The sequence below is a fragment of the Sorex fumeus genome, unplaced genomic scaffold, assembly GCF_029834395.1.
Source record: "Sorex fumeus unplaced genomic scaffold, SorFum_2.1 ptg000077l, whole genome shotgun sequence".
Classification (NCBI taxonomy): domain Eukaryota; kingdom Metazoa; phylum Chordata; class Mammalia; order Eulipotyphla; family Soricidae; genus Sorex; species Sorex fumeus.
In genome coordinates, this window is record NW_026606134.1 from 4,737,152 (window position 1) to 4,758,350 (window position 21,199).

The following is a 21,199-nucleotide window of genomic DNA, read 5'->3' on the forward strand; positions in this document are numbered from 1 at the left end:
GTTTTTAAAGATACGGAAAATAATATTTTCCAAAATATTTAGTGACGTGGGGAAATTTACATAATATTTTATGTATAGGATGCACACGAAATTTTACAATAAAACTTCACTTGTATAAAATAAAACTTCATGCCAGAAAACTAAAGTAAGTTACTACTATGAGTAATGCATACTGAAGAGTTAAATTTTATCACTTCTATAATTTGCAAGTAAGATTAAATTTCTTCCCTTTTGCATCAAACAAATGAATTCTGAATTTTCTGGAGGGGGACTGAAGAAAAAATGACTAAGATTGCAGGTGATGGAGAAGGAATTTTACCATCCACATGCAAGAGAAAAGGACAAAAGCTTGATGAAATGTTTGATTTGGAGGATAACAAAAGTCAAGCCTTAAACTGAGAGAAGGCAAGAATGAGAATAAGAGATGTAGAGTTTCATATCCAAGGAAGAAGATTTTATAGGAATGTGAAATGCTAATGAAGTTCAAAAGCAACGGAGGTTAAGGAAGCACGTTGCCAAAGGGCGCCAGAGAGTGAACCCAACATTGGTAGTGTAGTAAGTTTAAAAAAACCTAAATCTAAAAACAAACAAAAAAATTCTGACCTATTCATCTTCAGTGTACACTTAATTTTCATTTGATGTTCATTAAATGTTGGTGTATAGATGAATGAAGAAAGATATAGTTATCCACATGCAATCAATTTTATCAATGAATATGATACGTAAAAAGTCATTATATATAGTTGCTGCATTTATACATAAGCATTATACATTTATATACATTTATACATAATTGTGCCTATATGTGTATACATATCAGTCTATCAGATATCTGTTTATTAAAACTCAAGCAGGAAAATGGAGCCTTTCCAAGTGTTTTTCAATAGAGCTATTAAATAGAGGAATTAGATTTATTTTTTTGTAGAAGGTGAGACAGATATTAAAGCTTTCACCACACCAGAGTCCACAAGGAGGTAGGAAGAAAGTATATCAAAGCCAGTCGGTAAGTGGCCCTGGGCAGACACTGAAACTAAGATGAAGCCACTTCTGAGGATATTTCATGAAGGACAGAAGAAGGGGAGGAGACTCTCGCATCTCCCTCTCACTACCTTCATTCTGTTCTCATGCCTCTCAGGCAAGACCCCCCAAAACCAGCTGACCAGAGACCCCTGGATTTATAACCCATAGGAGTCAGCTTGTGGGATGGAAAGTGTTAGGAGGATGTTATACCGACAAAAATGAAGCCAAGAAGCAACTAACAAAACATTAAATGAAATTTGTGTCTTTCTTAATGGTTGGGTTAGCTGGTGTCTTCCTTTAGCAGAGCCATAGAGTAGAAAATGTGAGCATGGTATTTTCAGCACTCTTATTTCAGTGCATTATAAATTTGCTTCATTATTATAAAAATATTTCAAATGCACTTTGCTGAATTGGCTTCACATGAAATATTTATATAACAAATTGTCAAGGTCCCATCAGCCATACTGAGAATACCTATAATACATGGATATTCAGTTAAGATGTTGCCTCATAAAATGCTTCAAGATTAATTTTTTGCATCCAACTAATTTTTCATCCTATAATATTCTTTCTGTAGATAAAATAGGAGGCCTATAAAATATAATATTCAATAATAATTCTCTTTCTTAAGGGGTTATAATTACCTTTAAAACATGTGGTAAGCTTATTTAGAGTAGCTACATACTTTGCTTATGAGATTGAGGTTATTAAAATGCACTCCCATGTTTCTTACATGTGTTTTCTTCCTTTATTAAAAAAAAATGTAGATTTCATTAGAGGGCTTTGAAACGCCTAAAAGTAGGATATATTTTATAGTTCCTTTTTCATTCCCAAATCTTGCTTTGTACTATTTGTGGGCCAAAAAAAAAAAAATATCACTCATAAAGATCATCAAATCTGATAATGATTTGAATTATGGGCTTGATCTCAAACTCTCTGAAATGTACATATTTTCATTGCAGACGTTTGGAGCAAAACTCAATCAAGGTGATCCCTCCTGGGGCTTTCTCTCCATATAAAAAACTGAGAAGAATGTGAGTAAACAATATTTTGGAATATGCGTAATTATAAAGTCATGTGAGCTGTGACCAGGTAAAGACACCCACTCCTGTTTATGTGGCTTTCAGAGCTGAAATATTGTTATCTAACTGTTAATTCTATGATATTGTCATGTTAAAATCCAAACTAAGAATGTTTTCTTTTTTTTCTGGGCGGGTCAGGAAAGAATATACCCAACAGTGCTCAGGGGTTATTCCTGGGTCTATGCTCAGGAGACCATATGGGATGCTGAGGATCGAACCCAGGTTGGCCACATGAGAGCCAAATGCCCTATCCACTATACTGTTGTTCCAACCCCAAGACCACTTTAAAATTTTCTGTGTAATTCCCCCTGTTAAAGCACACTACTGTGAAATCATATACTAGCTTTACCAGTTTGACATCAAATTCCAGAGGTTCTATTCTCAGAAATATATCATATTTAGTAATGATCTAGGAAAATTGACAAAAATGTAAATATTTATACTTTTTCAATCTTAGGATATTTTATATTGCAAGTTTTACACTTGTATTGATATGTATAAATCAACATGGATAGGCAATAAATAGATTTCTCTTCTATAAATCTCAGCGACATCCTATTCAATTTAACCTAACCTTATTTCTTGTTTTAGTGACCTGAGCAATAATCAGATTTCTGAACTAGCACCAGATGCTTTCCAAGGACTGCGCTCGCTGAATTCACTGTAAGTATTGACTACATCATTGAAGGAAAGCAGAATATAGAACTAACAGTGCCTCTATTTCACAAACGCAGGTTTAACAAAATTAAGTGCTTTGCATGAATTATGAATGGCATTCATTATTATCATTCATTAATGACTTACATCATTTTTTCCCAGGGAACTGCTACCTTTCAATAAAATAATTGTGAGAGGAAGGTGTATATTTTAGGATTTGGTCATTTGACTGTTTGGAGAGCAGTTTTCTTATTTTAAAGAAAATGAGGAAGAATAAACTCACTCAGGTGACCATTTGGGTAGTCTAAATAGCCTCTTTTTCGACCGTTGCTTTTCCTTTCTAAAATAAAAGAATATGTTTATTTTTTTTGAGTGCACTGGGGGTGTTGGTTATAATTCATATGCCAAAGGCCACCCTTTCTAGGGAACATTATCATCCTTTTTAAGGATACTGAAAAACTAGTTGATCAGTGAGCGGGCTTCACAGGTTTGTCACCTTGAGACTGAAAGAACATACTTTAGTCTTACAAAGAACAGAGATAAGAAAATATGACAGCTTTTAAAGTCCAAGGATTTTCAGGGAGATAAGTATGTAAATTAAGGTCTGAAATAAATGAATAAAGGATTTTACTTCTTCAAGGTTGTAAAAAAAAAATAATCTTCAGAAATCAACCAAATAAAGTCATCTTTATTTCAGATTTTAATTTCTAAAGTTAGAAAATGGAGGTTTCATCCCTGCCAAAAGTGTTGATGCTCAGAGAAGGGTTCTTATTGGTACGGTTTTCAGCAGAGGTCTTGGGCACCCCAAATTTATATGTATACTAGCTTGGCAGGGAGGTTGGGTCCCACTAAGCAATGCTCTGGTCTTACCCCTGGCTCTGCGCTCAGGGATTACTCCTAATGGGGCTTTTTCTTGCATATACATGTCACTGTCACTGTCCTCCCATTGTTCATCGATTTGCTCGAGCAGGCCCAGTAACGTCTCCATTGTGACACTTATTACTGTGTTTGGCATATCGAATACATCACGGGTAGCTTGCCAGGCTTTGCCATGCCAGCGAGATACTCTGGGTAGCTTGACGGGCTCTCCGAGAGGGGCGGAAGAATCGAACCTGGGTTGGCCAGGTGGGCCATGTGCAAGTGCTCACTTCAGCAGCACATATACTAAAATTGGAACGATACAGAGAAGATTAGCATGGCCCCTGCACATATGTGTGTATGTATATATATATATGTGTATATATATATATATGTGCTTTATATGAATGGACTGGAGTGATAGCACAGCGGGTAGGGCATTTGCCTTGCACGCAGCCAACATGGCAGATCTGAGTTCGATTTCTCCACCCCTCTCGGACAGCCCAGCAAGCTACCGAGAGGATCTTGCCCACACGGCAAAGCCTGGCAAGCTCCCCGTGACGTATTCGATATGCCAAACACGGTAACAAGTCTCACAATGTTACTGGGCCCGATTGAGCAAATTGATGAACAACAGGAGGACTGTGACCATGATTTATATGAATATGACCAATATGATGAGTCAACCCTGTCTGTTTCCTTCTCGTTTCATTCTTTGTGTTAATTTCTTCAGATGTTAGAATGTCACCACTAGCCAGATCCTATGCCAGGCCCTGAACATACAAAAGAGAGAAAGAAATTCAAGTTGTTGGCTGATCAGCAGTGGGTACCAGGGGGATCATTCCTGTTCATGTTTCTCTGGGGAATATATACTTAAAAACTTTTTCATATTGAGGATCATGTTCTTCAAAATCTAACATTTCTAAAGCCAAAGCTATCATTTCTAAAACATTTCTAAACATTACAAGTTTAAAATACAACCTATGCTCCAATGCAGAGTTCTTCTCTTGTATTTACCAATATGAAAAAAAGCCTAAACCCATCCCTTTGTGTGCAATAGATTCTATATCTTGTGTTCTCTTTATTGATGTACATGATGTGTAGTGAGATCTTATTACCTATGAACTATGTGATGTGTTATGTGTGCAGAAAAAAAAACTTAGCTGTAGAAATTTCTGTGAAATGGTAATTAGATGATGAACAGTTTAAAATTTTTATTATTTTTTCATTTTTCCAAATTATCTAAAATAAGCTGCATCTGATTCATAATAAGGAAAAAACTTTTAATTAAAGTTTGTTTATTCTACCATAGCCTGTATGATGTATGGAATGCTTATTAACCTCTATGCCTGAATACACTTAAGTTGGATTAATTCGTTATGCTAGGTTGGTGCCTGTATTTGTTAACTTAAATTAATGTTCTTTCAGTGTCCTCTATGGAAATAAAATCACAGAACTTCCCAAAAGTTTGTTTGAAGGACTATTTTCCTTACAACTGCTGTGAGTATTTGATTAGTATCTTTTTTGCTAAACCTACAGCTATTTAGTCAGTGTAAAATATCATGTTTTTATGGAGGCTTCAGGAAGATTTGACCCAAATGACAGAGTTTAATGAAATGAAAAAGATTAGTCCAATGGCGCTAACATTGACGATGGTTATTTATTTGAAGACAGAACATTTTGAAGCAGTGCCTACATCTGTTTCTCCACCGTGTCACAAATATATGCATCCTGACTGACCTGTCATTTAAAGCTAAGTCACTCCCTACCCTTTTGTGACACTTCTTTGTTTTGATTTAATGGTAGTTGGAAAGGAGAGAGACACAGTGATATGTTTATCCACCTTTATCCAAAAAAGCTACAAGAGCCGTCAAAGTGGAATAACATCCCACACCCTGAAACACATACACAAACCTACACACAAACACACAGACACACACACACACACACACGGAGAGAGAGAGGAGAGAAGTAAGAGAGAGAGAGAGCAGCAGCAGCAGAAATCTGTAGTCAAGTCTGCACTGTAGTACTGTAGCACTGTCCTCCCATTGCTCATCAGTTTGTTCAAGCGGGCACCAGTAACGTCTCCATTGTGAGACTTGTTGTTACTGTTTTTGCCATATTGAATACGCCACGGGAAGCTTGCTAGGCTCTGCTGTGCAGACAGGATACTCTCGGTAGCTCACCAAGAGGGACGGAGGAATTGAACCCGGGTCGGCTGCGTGCAAGGCAAACGCCCTACCTGCTGTGCTGTCGCTCCAGTCAACTCAAATACTCAAATTCATCTTTAGTGTCACAGTGATTCATAAATCCAGGAACTATATTTTTAAAGACCGCTCTGCTTAGACAATAGCTGCTTCTCAGTTGTCTGGAAATATTTGTATTCTGTTTAGAAGTGCACCGTGCTTTATTAAATGGCATTGTGAATGAAAGATTGTAGGGAAAAGTATCCTCACACGAACTGGATTAGCACAAACAATTCCAACTATCTCTCACTTGTTCCTCTTTATAATTATTAAATGTTAATTTTTTCTCTTTTGACTGTATGGGTTTGATGGCGATGTGGCCTGTCATTTTGGGGCAGCTTGTGTTATTCCACAAATGTGGGTCAGGGCAGATAGTTCAGCAGGTGAGGTGCTTGCCTGCCATGCACCCGGCCCAGGTTATATTCATGGTATCCCAAGTGCTTCCCTAGTTCCTGAGCACAGAGCCAGGGGTCAGCTCTAAGCACCATGTGTATGGTCCAACGTCAAAAAATAAGTAATCTTGCAAACTTCTCCAATCTCGATCTTTCCCCTTCTTGATAAGTATATCCTTGTTCATAATTGTATACTCTTATCCATAATTTCAGTATTTCGTTATCCAGAAACATGTATCACTAGCTACTTTTTTACAAACACATTTATACGTACAGAGAAAAATATTAACAAAATAATTAGCCTGTGTACTCAGCATTCTCTTGCATTTTCTTTCTCTCTACCTCTCTGCATGACCCAATAGACTGCTTTTACAAGAGATGTTGAGTTGGGGCTGGAGCGATAGCACAGCGGGTAGGGCCTTGCATGCGGCCAAACCGGATTTGATTCCCAGCATCCCATATGGTCCCCTGAGCACCACCAGGAGTAATTCCTGAGTACAGAGCCAGGAGTAACCCCTGTGCATCACCGGGTGTGACCCAAAAAGAAAAAGAGAGAGAGATGTTGTCATAATCAGTAATGATCTTTGTAACCTAGTGACTTTCTTTTTATCTTACTTGTCTCATGTTTTTTTAAGTCTTGAGATGAAGTTATCATATCTTATGTCTTACTATAATAGAATTTCTCTGTTAGCATCAATAGAGCCATGCAGTTGCTAGAGCCAAGTATTTCCTGTTTGTATTATACTTTCACTCTCACTCTAGTATCCTTTCCCCTGTAATTGACTTGCAGTCACATTTCTTTCAACTGTCTTGACTAGTTCCAACAGTTGAGTATAATATAAATATAATATATAAATATATATAATCACTTGATCACTTGACTTCCCGTTAATCATCGATTTGCTCGAGTGGGTGCCAATAACGTCTCCATTTGTCCCTATCGCGTGCTAACATAGCCCAGTGGCGTCTGTTCGTTCTAGGAACAAATGTATATAATACTTATATATAATCATCACCTTTTTTTACTCTCTGCACTCTTTCTGGTCATTGTTCTATATGTAGGTAAGTCCAACTTGGTGTCTCAGCCAAGGCTGTCTCTGTCAAGTCTACTCTAAATGCTTCCAGAGCTAAAGGGACATTATTGTTCACTTTATAGTAGACGAGAGCTTGGTTAAGGCATGTGTTTCAGATAAGCTTGAAAAGATGAGGTGTCAACAAGAATGATAGAAATGGAAGGAGTTAGAAGAAATTAGTATTGTGTTTTTAACCCTTAATGTTTAGACCACATACATGGAAAGTAAGCATAGACTCTCAGAACAGTGCTTTCTTGATTGTCTACCGTTCTACCCGCATTTTTTTTTCTTTAATGTTCCACTCTCTAACTCCTTTCCTTAGTTAGGGATACATTATCAGTGTAGGAATTTGGGGAGTAACCAGTCCAGCTCTCGATTCAGGCCTCTCAACTCCAATGATTGATTTTTGAAGATCCTAACCAAACTGTGGAGCTTCTAAAAAAAAAAAGAGAGAGATAAAAGCAGATCCAAAAGAGTCTGCACAAAGAAGAGAGTTTTGCATATGACTGAGTCAGTAAAACAAATGGAAAATCCTGAATTAATTCAAGTTTGAGAATCATGGAGATCATCAGGAAAGCTGTTTGCAATGTGAATGACACACTGACCCAAACCATATAGCAAATATTTTTTTTTGGATGACTTTTTTTTTATTAACTTTTTTTAAATTTTTAGTGAAGCACTATGAGGTACAGTTGTAGATTTACAATTTTTTGTGCTTGGGTTTCGATTATACAATGATCAAATACCCATCCCTCCACCAGTGCCCATTTTCCACCACCATGGGTAATATCCCTTCCACCCCCATCCCTCCCGTCTCACCCTGCCTCTGTGGCAGGGCAATCCCTTGTGTTCTCTCTCTCCTTTTGAGTGTTGTGGTCTGCAAAAGAGGCTTTGAGTGGCAAACATGTTCAGTCCATAGTCTACTTTCAACACGCATCTCCCCTCCTGGGAGGATCCTCCAAACACCCTTTATTTGGTGCTCCCTTCTCTATCTGAGCTGCCCTTTCCCCTAGAATGCCTGGCTGGCCTCTGAGCTATGGAGTAATCCTCCTGGTGTTGATCTCAGCTATTCTTGGGTATTAATCTCATATTTTGTTTCTTTATATTCCCCAGATGAATGCAATCTTTCTATGTCTATCCCTCTCTTTCTGACTTATTTTCTTTCTTATTTCTCTTAGCATGATACTTTCCATGTTGTACCACTTGTATATAAATTTCATGACTTCATCTTTTCTAACAGCTACATAGTACTCCATTGTGTAGATGTACCAAAGTTTCTTTAACCAGTCATCTGTTCTTGGGCATTCAGGTTTCTTCCAGGTTCTGGCTATTGTAAAGAGTGCTGCAATGAACAAACAAGTGCAGATATCACTTCAACTATACATTTTTGCCTCTCTGGGATATATTCCCAGGAGTGGTGTTGCTGGGTCAAATGGGAGCTCAATTTCTAATTTTTTGAGAATCATCCATATTGTTTTCCAGAAAGGCTGAACCAGTCAACATTCCCACCATCAATGAAACAGTGTCCCTTTCTCGCCACATCCACGCCAGCATCGGTTGCTTTTGTTCTTTTGGATGTGGGCCAGTCTCTGAGGTGTGAGATGGTATCTCATTGTGGTTTTGATCTGCATCTCCCTGATAATTAATGATGTAGAACATTTTCTCATGTGCTTTTTATAGCAAATATTTTTGAACTCACTAAAAATCTATTCAAACTTTAAGTATCCAAGTACTAAATATTGAAGTACTGAATTTAATGGTGACAGAAAAAAAATGCAATGAAATTCCCTTCCCACAGAGGGCTAAACTGCCTTTGGTCTAGCAAGCAAACCTACATGAAAGGAATGGGTGACAAGGCTGTCACTAAGAACGTTCCTCTGTACCTGGAGGGAAAAAATACTTAAATTTGTTTTGATTTGTTTGGCTCATGCCCAACAGTTCTCAGATCTGACTCCTGTCTTAAGTGCCTAGGGATTACTCCTGGCAGTGTTGGGGAACCTTATGGGGTAACTCAGGGTAGAATCTAGGTTAGTCTCATGAAAGGCGAGTGCCTTACTTGCTGTACTATTGGTCTACCTTTGGTAGGAGTCGATAAGTTGATACGTCCTGAAGAAATAATGCCTTCTGGGAGAACTTGGTTAACAAAATGCTTAAGAAAGATACAGAACAAAGCACATGTATTCCTAGAAATGAGCCCAGTATGAGTAGAAACTTACAGTCGTTACTTGCAACTGGACGTTTGCAACTCCATTGTCACAGAATATTAGTAGACTATAAAAGAGATACTACGTTTGTGGGATATGTTGTTAGACCACATTAAACAGTCATTTCTAATGCAGGTTGAGAGCCGTTATTTCATAAGACAGTGAATGCCCTTGTCTCTCTAAGAAAGCATTCATTTAGAAACAGTGATTGAGAACTTACTAAGTACTAGACGCATAAAAGACAAATATCTCTGCTGTCTAGAGTGTCTATCTTTAGGGAAGGGAAGGTGCCAACAGCATTCAATAGCTTCATAAGTAAGTCAGTCCCTCAATAGCACAAAAAAGTAGACACTTCAGCAAACAGAAAAAGTAGACCAAGATGAAGAAATCAAAATGTTAGATGCAGAAAGAGGCAAAGGTAGATGGATGATCTTAATTGTAGTCAGAGAAGCTGAATTGAGCCAACTTGAAGAAGCAAAATAGTCAGGCCCGACAGACAGAGGACATGGCACAAAGAGAAAAAGGGAGTCTATCCCAGGGGACCTTGTGACTGGAGCTTGGGACTCAGCAGGGAATTGGGGGCGGGGGGTGGGATTGACAGAATTCATAAGGGGGTACTAACCCACAACAAATGTCATTGTTGGGGATTTCTTGGGGTTTTTTGGGGGGGTGGAGGAGTTATTGGACCATACCTGGTGATGCTCAAGAGTTACCCCTGGCACTGCACTCAGGAATGACTCCAGTTGGTACTCCGGGGATGCTGGTGATTGAACCCCAGTCAGCAAGTGCCCTCCACACTGTCCTATCTCTCTAGCTCAAGGGGGCATTCATCTTTTTATTCAGTTAGTTGGGAACCGTGGCAGAGTTTTGAGAGAGCAGTAAGATTATTACATCTATGTTCTAGAATAATCCACATGGCTGCAGATTTCTGAATAGCCTAACCTTCCTCACAGCAATCAAGGGCCTATGGCTGGCAGTTGTATGACCATCCATGGCAGCAGAGGCTGCACTTCACCTCGATTTGTCTACTCAACCTTTCTATCCTCCAGAGAACATACTTAATGTGTTTCTATTGACTAACTATAGAAGAAATGGTAGTTTAAGGTCTTTCTTTGCTGCGTAGCCTTGGCTTGATCTAGTATAATTCCAGATCCTTTGATATCTATATGATTACAGTTAAAATATGATGCTGCTCCAAATTTCACAGCAATGACAGCCTGGTAGGACCACAGAAAATTAGATGGGAAAGCTGTGCAGAACCCACTAAGCTTAATGCATGAAAACAATTAATGTACAAAAAACAATGACAGAGAAGACTCAACTAGCACCTAACAGCTCAGGGACTCCTCAGACAGAAATCTCGTCACATCACTATTACATGTAACAAATTGACTTTAACCAAACTATTTTTTTGATAATTTCATTTGCCATTTGGTTGTAACGAGCAATATAAAGTAAATTATTTTGTACCTACTAAGGGGGGGCAGGCTTGATGGTTGGGTGAGACACTGGGGACACTGATAAAGAGAGAGGGTCACACTTGTGGTGGCATTGGATGCCTGAAACACCTATAGTCTGAACAACTTCATACATCATGGTATTTAAATAAAGTTAAAGCATTTACAAAAAAGAACAAAGGATGATGCTGAAGTTCAAAGAAATCTATTCCTAGATTGAGTTGTCAAACAGGACCAGTTGGGAAGGTGGAAGAGAAGGCATTGCCTTTAATTCTACAACTCTTTGATCAAACAGATTATTGAATGCCAACAAGATAAACTGCCTGCGGGTAGATGCCTTTCAGGATTTGCACAACTTGAACCTTCTCTCCTTGTATGACAACAAGCTTCAGACGATAGCCAAGGGAACCTTTTCACCCCTCCGGGCCATCCAAACGATGTAGGTATCCAGGATGGGGATCAAGTTGGATGAGGGGGGTTTACACTGTGAATTGGAGCGTTCAGTCTAGCGCAAGTTGCATATAAAACTGTTCTGTGTGTGTTTCTGCAAGGCATTTGGCCCAGAACCCCTTTATTTGTGACTGCCATCTCAAGTGGCTGGCGGATTATCTCCATACCAACCCAATAGAGACCAGTGGGGCCCGCTGCACCAGCCCCCGGCGCCTGGCAAACAAAAGAATCGGACAAATCAAGAGCAAGAAATTCCGTTGCTCAGGTAATTTCTTACTTCATGTGACATTTCCCCTTTGATACCAAAACAGTGGTTATGTGAGGTCCAGGGACAGCTGGTTTGAAATTGAGTTCCCAAATATTGTTGAAACATCTTTGATTTTTTTCCCTTTGCTCTTGAAGGAAAAAGAATAAAAAGAGCTTCTAGACACCAAGTTACATAGTTAACCCTCTGTCCAGCAGTTGAAATAGGCTACCAGCCAAGAGGAAAACAGAAAGATGCCTGGATACTTTATACCGGATTCCCAGGGTTCAAATGTAATAGGAGCCTTTTAGATAATTCAAATGTCGTTTAAGTCTATTAAGTCTCATGTTTGTTGTATTATTCTCCATTGAGCGACTTAAGGCTATTAGTCAAGTTTTCATTTCTTTAGAGAGTGAACTGAGAAATGATTATGTGATTTGCTCAGGCTCAGAAACAGGGGGAGGAGAAAACCCAAATCTCTCATTTCTCACATCAAGAACCACTTTTCATTTTAGTCTCTTATTTTGTACAGCACTGGGAATCCATAAATATATTTTTTCCAGAAGACCATCATTTAACAGTTAGAAACAGATTTATTTATGGAAAATTAAATATAGATACCTTGTAGCCATATTAAATGGAAAGTTGACTATTGAAAGTTACTATTTGCTTTGGTCTAATCTCTTCTATTTTTTATAGTGAAATGTATTTTATATATTTTGGGTAGAATTAGACCTAACTGCTTCAGACGTATTTCACACTCGGCAGTGAATACATACTAAAGAGCTCATGTCAAAAAAAAACCGTTTATTGTCCGTGGCTCTGTATTTACTACTCACTGTGCAGTATTATACTTCCTTCACTGTTGTGAATGTAATTATATATCAGTATACATTTTCATTTATCTGTAGTAACGTTAGTCCATTCTGAATCTAATATAACTCATATCTCTGCTTGCTGACATTCAGGTGCATCTTCTATTTTTTTCTCTTTTTTTATTTAGCTAAAGAGCAGTATTTCATTCCAGGTAGGTTGTGCTCGGTAGTAGGACTAACTGCAGACACCCTTTCCTCACCTTATAAAATAGCTTCTAAATCTTTGATATGCATGCCTTTGAAAGTACAGTGGGGATTCTGTAGCTATATTTACTTCTGCGTAGATCACTTATAGCTCTTTCCTGAAAACCTGACCTTTGCATGCAGCTTCTGATGTTGAGTATCGATGTTATCAAGCTCCTACATCTCTCTCTCTCTCTCTCTCCCTTCCTGATTTTGGCACATTTTCTGAACTTTCTCACAGTAACTAAAATGTTTGAATTATGGATTTCTACTTAAATATTTCTCTCTCCTGGAGTTGTATATCTGACTTTTCAACCTGTTTTTAAAATAGAGCTTATTGAGCTGGTTTTAAAGACAGAGAATTTTCTGTTGTCAAATGGCTAGTTCTGCGTGGCATCAGTTCACTCCTGTACACGTGCGTTTCAAGCACCTCCTTTTTAGTTGGATTTTTCTATTAGAAAGTATTTTGTTTTATATTCTGGGACTTACTTTGTTTCCTTTTTGCAAAAATAATTATAGTAGCGTCCTGCTGATTCAATGGTGGTAGTGCTTGGTGCCTTTAAGTCTGCATTCCTGGACTCACAATCCAACGCCGCAAAAAAGAACATTGACACCATTGGAAATCATCAGAATTTCATGGGCACTAGTATCTTGGGTAATTTAAGCAAAAGAATGATATACTCCCTTGAAGGGTAGTTGAGAGTCCGACTACCACAAGCTTAACGCTAACAAACTGATGATTCTAGAACTAGCTCTTTGACATATGTTTCTGATTTTTTCTTTGCCTGCCAATTATGTAAAAATGCCTTCTGCCTTGTTTGTTTTTAAAAAGTATTTGCCCCTGGATATATTCTAGACTATAATGTATTTTAACAGCTGTTTTCAAAATGTACTTTTAAAAAAATTAAAAATAAAATGTACTTTTATAATGTTAGTGGACAAAATGACAAAGAAGAGATCTGGTTGGGTCTCTGTTAAGGAGATGTGTTGCTTGCCAGGACTGAATTCTAATCTAAATAATTTTAGCAGTTTAACAGATTTTGTTTTATTACTTATTTTAAGCTTGGCTGATCAATAGTAGTAGACCTATTTCACTGACTGCATAAGATGTAACTTGTTGAAAAAAAAAACAGTCGATTGACCTTTTCTGACAGTTTTTAAAATTCATCACCCTTAACCATATATTAAACAGAGCAATATCTGATTACTATGACTTATTTAGAAAAAAAAATATGTGCAACACCAGATCAATTATTGGATGAAACATTAATATGACTTAAGTCTCAAAATTACAGCAGTTAATAAAAGTTACCAACTCATTCAATCTATCACATTTAAATTTACCTTATTAATAACCTAGATAATTAAATTTTCCAGTTGACCAAACAAAGAACAGAAATAGAGGCTTTATTTCATAAATTCTGGCACACATTTGCATTCTTATTGACAACAGCCAAATAGGTTTTGGAAAATAAATTGTAGGTCAGACACCAAGGCTTAACTGTTCGGTTCTGATATCTTCATCTGTATTATTTAAAGCAATAGTTATTTTGAAATATAAATAAAACAACGGAAGGCAGAACTCAGAAGAATTATTTGGGCTTCCTCAGATTTTTCAAGATTCTAATTAAAATTTGAACCTGCCTAAAGGACAACCATAAAATAAGCATTGTCATCATTGCATTCAAGTGCAGGTCATTTCAAATATAAGATATTAGTCATTTTATTTTTAAAACCATAGCTTAAGCCACAGTGCAGCCAGTGCTCAAAAAAGTGCTATGCATTAAGTGCCAGATGTAATGAACTGACTTAACTTGGCCGAACTCTGAAGAGATTTTGATTCCGTTTCCACAAAGTGACATTATTTACAAGTTAAAAAAGTCATTAAATAGCATGTAAACCATAACCCACGGATTAATCCAAGTGTGCTAATGACAGTCCTTGACTATCGCCATGATTTGTTCTGCACTTAATTTTACATGTTGACTTTCCTATCAACATTCTTATGACATTCTAGATATTACAGTGATAACTCAATAGAAAATCTATCTTGCAGAGGGAGTTCATCTTTTAGAGGAATCGACAAGAACGTAATTTGTGCTATGCATCTTGTATGCTATGGCTTTCCTTGTAAGACTGCTGCGCTTCAGAGAATTATTATAAATATTTACAAAGCATGACAATCCCTGTCATAGCAGACTGTTTGCCTCTAATTGCCGCATTAAGGAACGAAGAAAGCGATCTTAGTTTGTTATGTGTGTGTATGAATCTGAATAGGGATTACTCTGTCTTTCTCTTCTTGGTGATCTTTACTTTTGCAGGAATCCATCATTTGGGCTGTAAGTAAAAGTGTCTGATCTCAAACATGTCGTCCCCCTCTCAACCCCGATGTCCCTTCTTCTAGTCTTGGTCTTTTGCGCCTTGATTTTTTTTTCTCCTCCAAGAAGAACCCACAGATCTCTTGAGCTTCTCTGTTGTCCTTGTAGCTCACCTTCAACTTCTTCCCGGATGTTGTTCCTGTCGCTGTTGTTTCCATCCTGCAGCTCAGAGGAACGGTGGACGCATCGTTCAGTATAGCCCCTTCTTTGTGTTTCCAGGAACTCTTCGGTAGTAATACTCTTACTATGGCCATAAACATTCTGCGGGGAGAATGCATGTCATGTAAACAGTATTACGTTTCCAGAACCTCTGTAGCTTTTCTTCTGCTTCCCTTCATCTTCCCTCTTGGTCTTCCCCTTGAGCTAGTGGATGGTGTAGTGATTATGGAGCGAGATTTTCTGTTGTGCTTGATCTAACCATGTGGTTGCCAGGTATGAGTAAAACATGGTTCCGTCAAGCACCATGGAACGTCACGCAGCTTTCTACAGCATGACAAGCTGCTGAGGCTTAAATCAGGATTGACTTGTCTCTTTTTTATAAAATCCAAATGAAAAAAAAGAGGGCTTTTGGTAGGCATTTCTGAAGATTATGTGAGAGGGAGAGAATAATAAGAGACCATGGAAAATTTTAAAACCTGAGTACATTTATTTTTGCCTTGAAAGCCCTGATTTTAAAAGAACTTCTAGGTATATGTTTATTACCCAATCCTTTTTAAATTCTTGACTCAGAAAAAAAAACATAAACTTTAATAATGAATGGCCATTGTGTGATTAGCTGTCGAATAGACTAGAATGGCTCATCACTGGATCAGCAGAAAGTACAGCTGTGAAAAGCTCAACTCTATTAATGTTTTCCTGTCCTGTGAATCTGGTTACTCTTTTTTTCCAGCAAATTCCAAGCCCTTGTTTTAACCCTCTCTTGACATCCATTGACCAAAATTCCCCTCAAGTTGTCTCCCTGCTGCATAATCTATAGTTATCTTGCTTTTTTTTTCTTCCTGCAAATGAAGAAATATTCAAATCTTTGAACTCAATCTCTCCTTTTGGCTTGAACCCTCAATAGGTACAGAAGATTATCGATCCAAATTAAGTGGGGACTGCTTCGCCGATCTGGCTTGTCCTGAGAAGTGCCGCTGTGAAGGCACCACTGTGGACTGCTCCAACCAGAAACTCACCAAAATCCCAGACCACGTTCCCCAGTACACTGCAGAGCTGTAAGTCCATCCCCCAAAAAGGCCCCACCCAGAGGCAGGGAACTAAAGCGTCCAATATTGGGACTCTTGTCTTTCACTGAATTCTCAAGGATGACATGGCGTCCGACGAATACATGGATATTAATGTGTCTTTGAATGAAAATAATCAGGGCTCTCAACATATATGGCCTTCGTGTCTGGCAAAGCTGCTAGAAAATCTGTAATTTAAAACTATTAAAAAAGTCCCCTTTGAAAACTGTTTTAAGTTTTAAGTTACGGTCATGGTCCTCCCATTGTTCATCGATTTGCTCGAGCGGGCCCAGTAACATCTCCATCGTGAGACTTGTTGTTACTCTGATTGGCATATTGAATACGTCACGGGTAGTTTGCCAGGCTCTGCTGTGCGGTAGCTTGCCAGGCTCTCCGAGAGAGGCAGAGAAATTGAACTCGAGTCGGCCATGTTGGCTGCGTGCAAGGCAAACGCCCTACTGCTGTGCTGTCGCTCCAGCATAAACTTTAATAATGAATGGCAAGCATCACTCCTCTCTGGGCTTGGGGGAAAGGACGGAGTACAGGGATCGAACCTGGGTTTGCCACATTCAAGGCGAGTGTTTTACCTCCTATAATATTGCTCTAATCCCAAAGTCCCATTTTATTTTATTTTATTTTTATTACTTTTTAATGCCTAGATGTTATCATTGAATCACATTGAATCACAGGTAGTCATATTTGGTCATTTTCAAATTTTAAAGAACAAAGTATAGTTGTTGGTTTTGTCTTTTTTTTTTCCCGCCTGTTCAGTAGATAGCAAAACAGAAAAAAAAATCTGAAAGGTATAATGTGGTTGATATTTTGACCCTAAGTCTAGGAGCTGGCACGCACAGGGTGCTAAAATATGTTTTGTCAAATCTGTACAGATTCTGTGCTCGTGTATGTTTTACTGACTTTGTAAAAGAAGTTGTTCTGAAAATTCAAGAAGATCCCAGTGAAATCTCGTCATTTTCTGAACATCTCAGAAATGTTCTTAGAGGGCAGCATCTGGTCTTCGCCATTAATGGCTTCAAAAATGGGTTGTCTTTTTGTGCATGCATCATCCTTTTGTCTTCAGCTCAGCGATAGCCCCTTTCTGATTGCAACTGTGATTTTTATAGTTCATCTCCCACAGCGCCTCTGCTCATGTCTGTTACTTAATGAATTTGAAGGAATTAGAATAATTAGAAATGATGAAATGTTTTCAAGGAGTTGACAGAAGTCACTACTTGGGATTTAGGGTAATTTATTTTTTAATTCCTGCTAGTTCACCACCTAGTTCATGGCGTCAGGGCTAATAGAAGTCAAGGAGACTGTGCATTAACAGCACAGGACTCTGCTTACTCTTGAAGTCAGTGGTGCTTCTTTCCATAGCATGACTAACCACAACTCAAATTATATCTTCAATAGTGATAAGGCCTTAAATAGTCTTTATTTGTTCGTCTGGCATTGTATTAGAGGCTATCGTCTAATTTATTCTTCAGCAAAGCATCTGTGGGTGTCTTAAGAAATTAAGAGTTTTTTTTAATTCTGCATTTAAAATTTGAGACAGGAAAGAAAATAATCACATTTTATATAATGGTAAGTCATTTATGTTGATGATTTACAAGTCACTCTTAAAACTCAACAATAAAAATGTTATGGAGCGATAGCACAGCGGGTAGGGCGTTCGCCTTACACGCGGCCAACATGGCCGACCCGAGTTCGATTCCTCCGCCCCTCTCGGAGAGCCCGGCAAGCTACCGAGAGTATTCGATATGCCAGACACAGTAACAACAAAGTCTCCAATGGAGACGTTACTGGGCCCGCCCGAGCAAATCGACGATCAACGGGAGGGCCTTTTTAATAAAGATATCTGTACAAGCAGTTAATCGAGGAAGAGAAACAAATGACAATAAATACATGGAAAAAATTGTTGGCCATAAATATAGTACAATAGTAAGATGCTTGCCTTGCATGCGGCCAACATATGCCCAACCCCCAACATCATGTAAGGTCTCTTGATCACTGCTAGGAGTGATCCCTGAACACAGAGCCAGGAGTATGCTCTGAGCACTGAGACAGGAGTAAGCTGGGTGGGCTTCCACTCTGCAGCCCCTAAGCAGGGGTGGGGGTAAATTATTAGTGTCATTAAGTGGTAAGGAAATTGGGATCAAAGCCAAGCTTAGGTTCTCGCCGATAAGAATGATCACAAAAATGGAAGACAGACAGACAGACAGACAGACAGACACACACACACACACACACACACATCAGGGATCTAGTAGATAGCTCAAGTATTAAAGTACATGGTATCTAATTCAGTCCCCAGCAAAATAATATACCCCCACCCTCCCCTACACACACACACACACACACACACACACACACACACACACACACACATAGGTGTCACCCTGGTGTTTCCTATCATTACTGGACCGTATCATCCTCCTGGACTTCGAGGAGTGCACACAGGTCCCGCCCCATCCCCTGCTTTTCTGGGTATGACCCCTGAGTAGCACAGCGGGTAGGGCGTTCGCCTTACAAGCGGCCAACATGGCCGTCCCGAGTTCGATTCCTCCGCCCCTCTCGGAGAGCCCGGCAAGCTACCGAGAGTATTCGATATGCCAGACACAGTAATAACACAATCACAGATGAGAGAAATAAGGAACTTCCATGTTGCCAGATGTACTGTAATATGTCCCTATCCTTTGGAAAATTTTGGCGATTGCTGAATCAATTAAGCATAGATTTGCCATGTGAACCTAAAAGTTTTATGTCCCTGTGCATATCTAGAAGACACACAGAACTGTACACCCATGTTTTTAGCAGCATTTTTTCCCAAAAACCAAGTAGTAGAAGCAGCCCAGATATTCATCTAATAATAAATTGATAAACATAAGGTGAGATGTTCATACAGTGGAATGTTACTCAGGTGCAAACAGAATGAAGCAACCGATCATCTCTAAACATTATTCATACATGTTGGAAAAATCCAGACACCACATTCTGTTGTGTATTCCATGGAGATGTAAAGTTTGAAAAGGGAAAATTTATGGAGACACACAGCACGGTTGGGATTGAAGAGTTTAGGAAATCAGGGGCAGAAAATAAGAAGAGACTGCTGACGAGAATGATGCTTCGCTTTTGGCCAATGCATCAGTTGAAATCAGACAGCGCTGGTGACTGCCCAGGGTTGTGAGTGAACTGTTTGAATGCCTTAAAGAAGTGACATTGAAGCATTGAGATTGGGTTACAATAGACTCTGCCTGCATGTGGGGGGCTCCCAGATCTAGACTGGGGGCCCCATGAGTAAGTCTGGCACCCAATCCAGTGGTTCAGTGCACATGTCTGAAGATAACTGTGCTGCCTGGGCCCTGTGCTACTGGGCATTACCTAGTTTTAGCAGTTCTGGGGGCCTCCAGAACTATGTGGTACCAGAGATATCAAGAGAGTGTCATCTTCCTGCAAAGCATCTCTCTTGCCCTATCAGTAAATGCACAATGAAAGCAATGCAGAGAGCAGTTGATTAAGAAAAGGTGATCCTAATTTCTTCTTAGAAGCAGGTCAATAATGGGGGCGGGGAGTTGAGAGACTTCTGGAATAATAAAAGAGACTGATTTCAATTTTTCAGCATCCTTTGCTACATACATCTAAATATATTTTGTCATTAAAGTTGGAGCTAAATGGAAAAAAATTATCCACAAGTCTGGTGCTGCATTCCTATATTTTCTTCATCTCTGTGAGAAGTAAAATTCAGTCCCTACCTGGCTTTTGGTGATAAAACTTTTCTGTTATTTCTCTCCCCTAGGCGTCTGAATAATAATGAATTCACCGTGTTGGAAGCCACAGGAATCTTCAAGAAACTTCCTCAGTTACGTAAAATGTAAGCCGTGCACTAGCCATCGTTTTACATTCCCCTAATTTTCTGTTGTGTTTTTCCCAACGCTTTGCAGTTTTGTTTAGATTTCTTTGGAAATTGGAAAATAGCAACACTGCGGAGACATTTACAGACCAGGACTACCTGGGAGCAGGAATTCAGGCTCATCTGCGAGGAACCTGAGCGATTGAATCTTTTCTATAGACTCAAATGATGCCAACCCCATTTTCATTGCAGAGTTACTTTCCCTCTGACAGCTGGTCTGTGATGTGGCCACAGCAGGAATCCCGCAGTCTAAGCACATTAGAGATGGGTTCAGTAATGTTTTGTAACTTCCTTTACTATTCCCCAAACCATGCTGCGATTTCTCTTTCAGCGTGTTCATGCCAACTATTTGACTTTTTGCTTCATTAAACTTTCATTAGAAGATAACCCAAATTAATGATTAGTAAACTGGTTTGGTAGCACATCTGTGCTATTGCAGGTCCACGCTCGTATTTTAAAATAAGTTTATAAGTTCAGCAGTTTTAACAGCATTGACAATATTGTGCCATGAAAGGCAAAGAGAGAGAGAGACAGAGACAGAGAGAGAGACGGAGAGAGAGTCAGAGAGAGACAGAGAGACAGAGAGAGAAATAGGACAGAGACCAAAGGCGGAGCTCACTGGAGCTCCCTTCACTTAGATGGAAGCAAGAGAAGGATCCTCATTGCTCCATCATTTCCTTCCTTTTACCCGGAAACCAACGTGGTTTCAAACACTGTAGGAGGCAGCACAGCCCGAAATGGTTCTCTGTCAGTAGCTTTTGACCCCATGTAACTCTTCCTCCCAAAGAACCTCTCATTTCTTATTGTGCTGCTTTTTCATGAATACTGTCAGTCCCTTTGGGGGGCTAATGATGCCTTTGAATTAACATTTTCATCTTTACTGAGAAACCCCCCTACATAGCTGCAACAGAGGAATAAAACGGTACCCCAAATAATCATTGCTAAAGACT

At 39.0% G+C, this 21,199-nt stretch overlaps 1 protein-coding gene and 1 non-coding gene across 5 annotated transcripts in view; both read left to right on the plus strand.

The window, feature by feature from the left end:
- The window catches only part of SLIT2 (slit guidance ligand 2), a 360,390-nt gene that overhangs the window by 258,660 nt on the left and 80,531 nt on the right, over positions 1–21,199 (plus strand). For 3 of the 4 annotated variants that reach the window (XM_056130354.1, XM_056130351.1, XM_056130352.1), the window contains exons 10-17: positions 1,983–2,054; positions 2,694–2,765; positions 5,046–5,117; positions 11,285–11,428; positions 11,541–11,704; positions 12,687–12,710; positions 16,183–16,333; positions 20,136–20,210. In XM_056130354.1, coding sequence (XP_055986329.1) covers positions 1,983–2,054; positions 2,694–2,765; positions 5,046–5,117; positions 11,285–11,428; positions 11,541–11,704; positions 12,687–12,710; positions 16,183–16,333; positions 20,136–20,210 — 774 coding nt within the window. The remainder of the gene's footprint in view (positions 1–1,982; positions 2,055–2,693; positions 2,766–5,045; positions 5,118–11,284; positions 11,429–11,540; positions 11,705–12,686; positions 12,711–16,182; positions 16,334–20,135; positions 20,211–21,199) is intronic. The other variant, XM_056130353.1, reaches the window with a different exon arrangement.
- Positions 3,900–4,007, plus strand: LOC130038544 (U6 spliceosomal RNA). Its single transcript, XR_008794730.1, has one exon. It is a non-coding gene; the product is annotated as a U6 spliceosomal RNA (small nuclear RNA).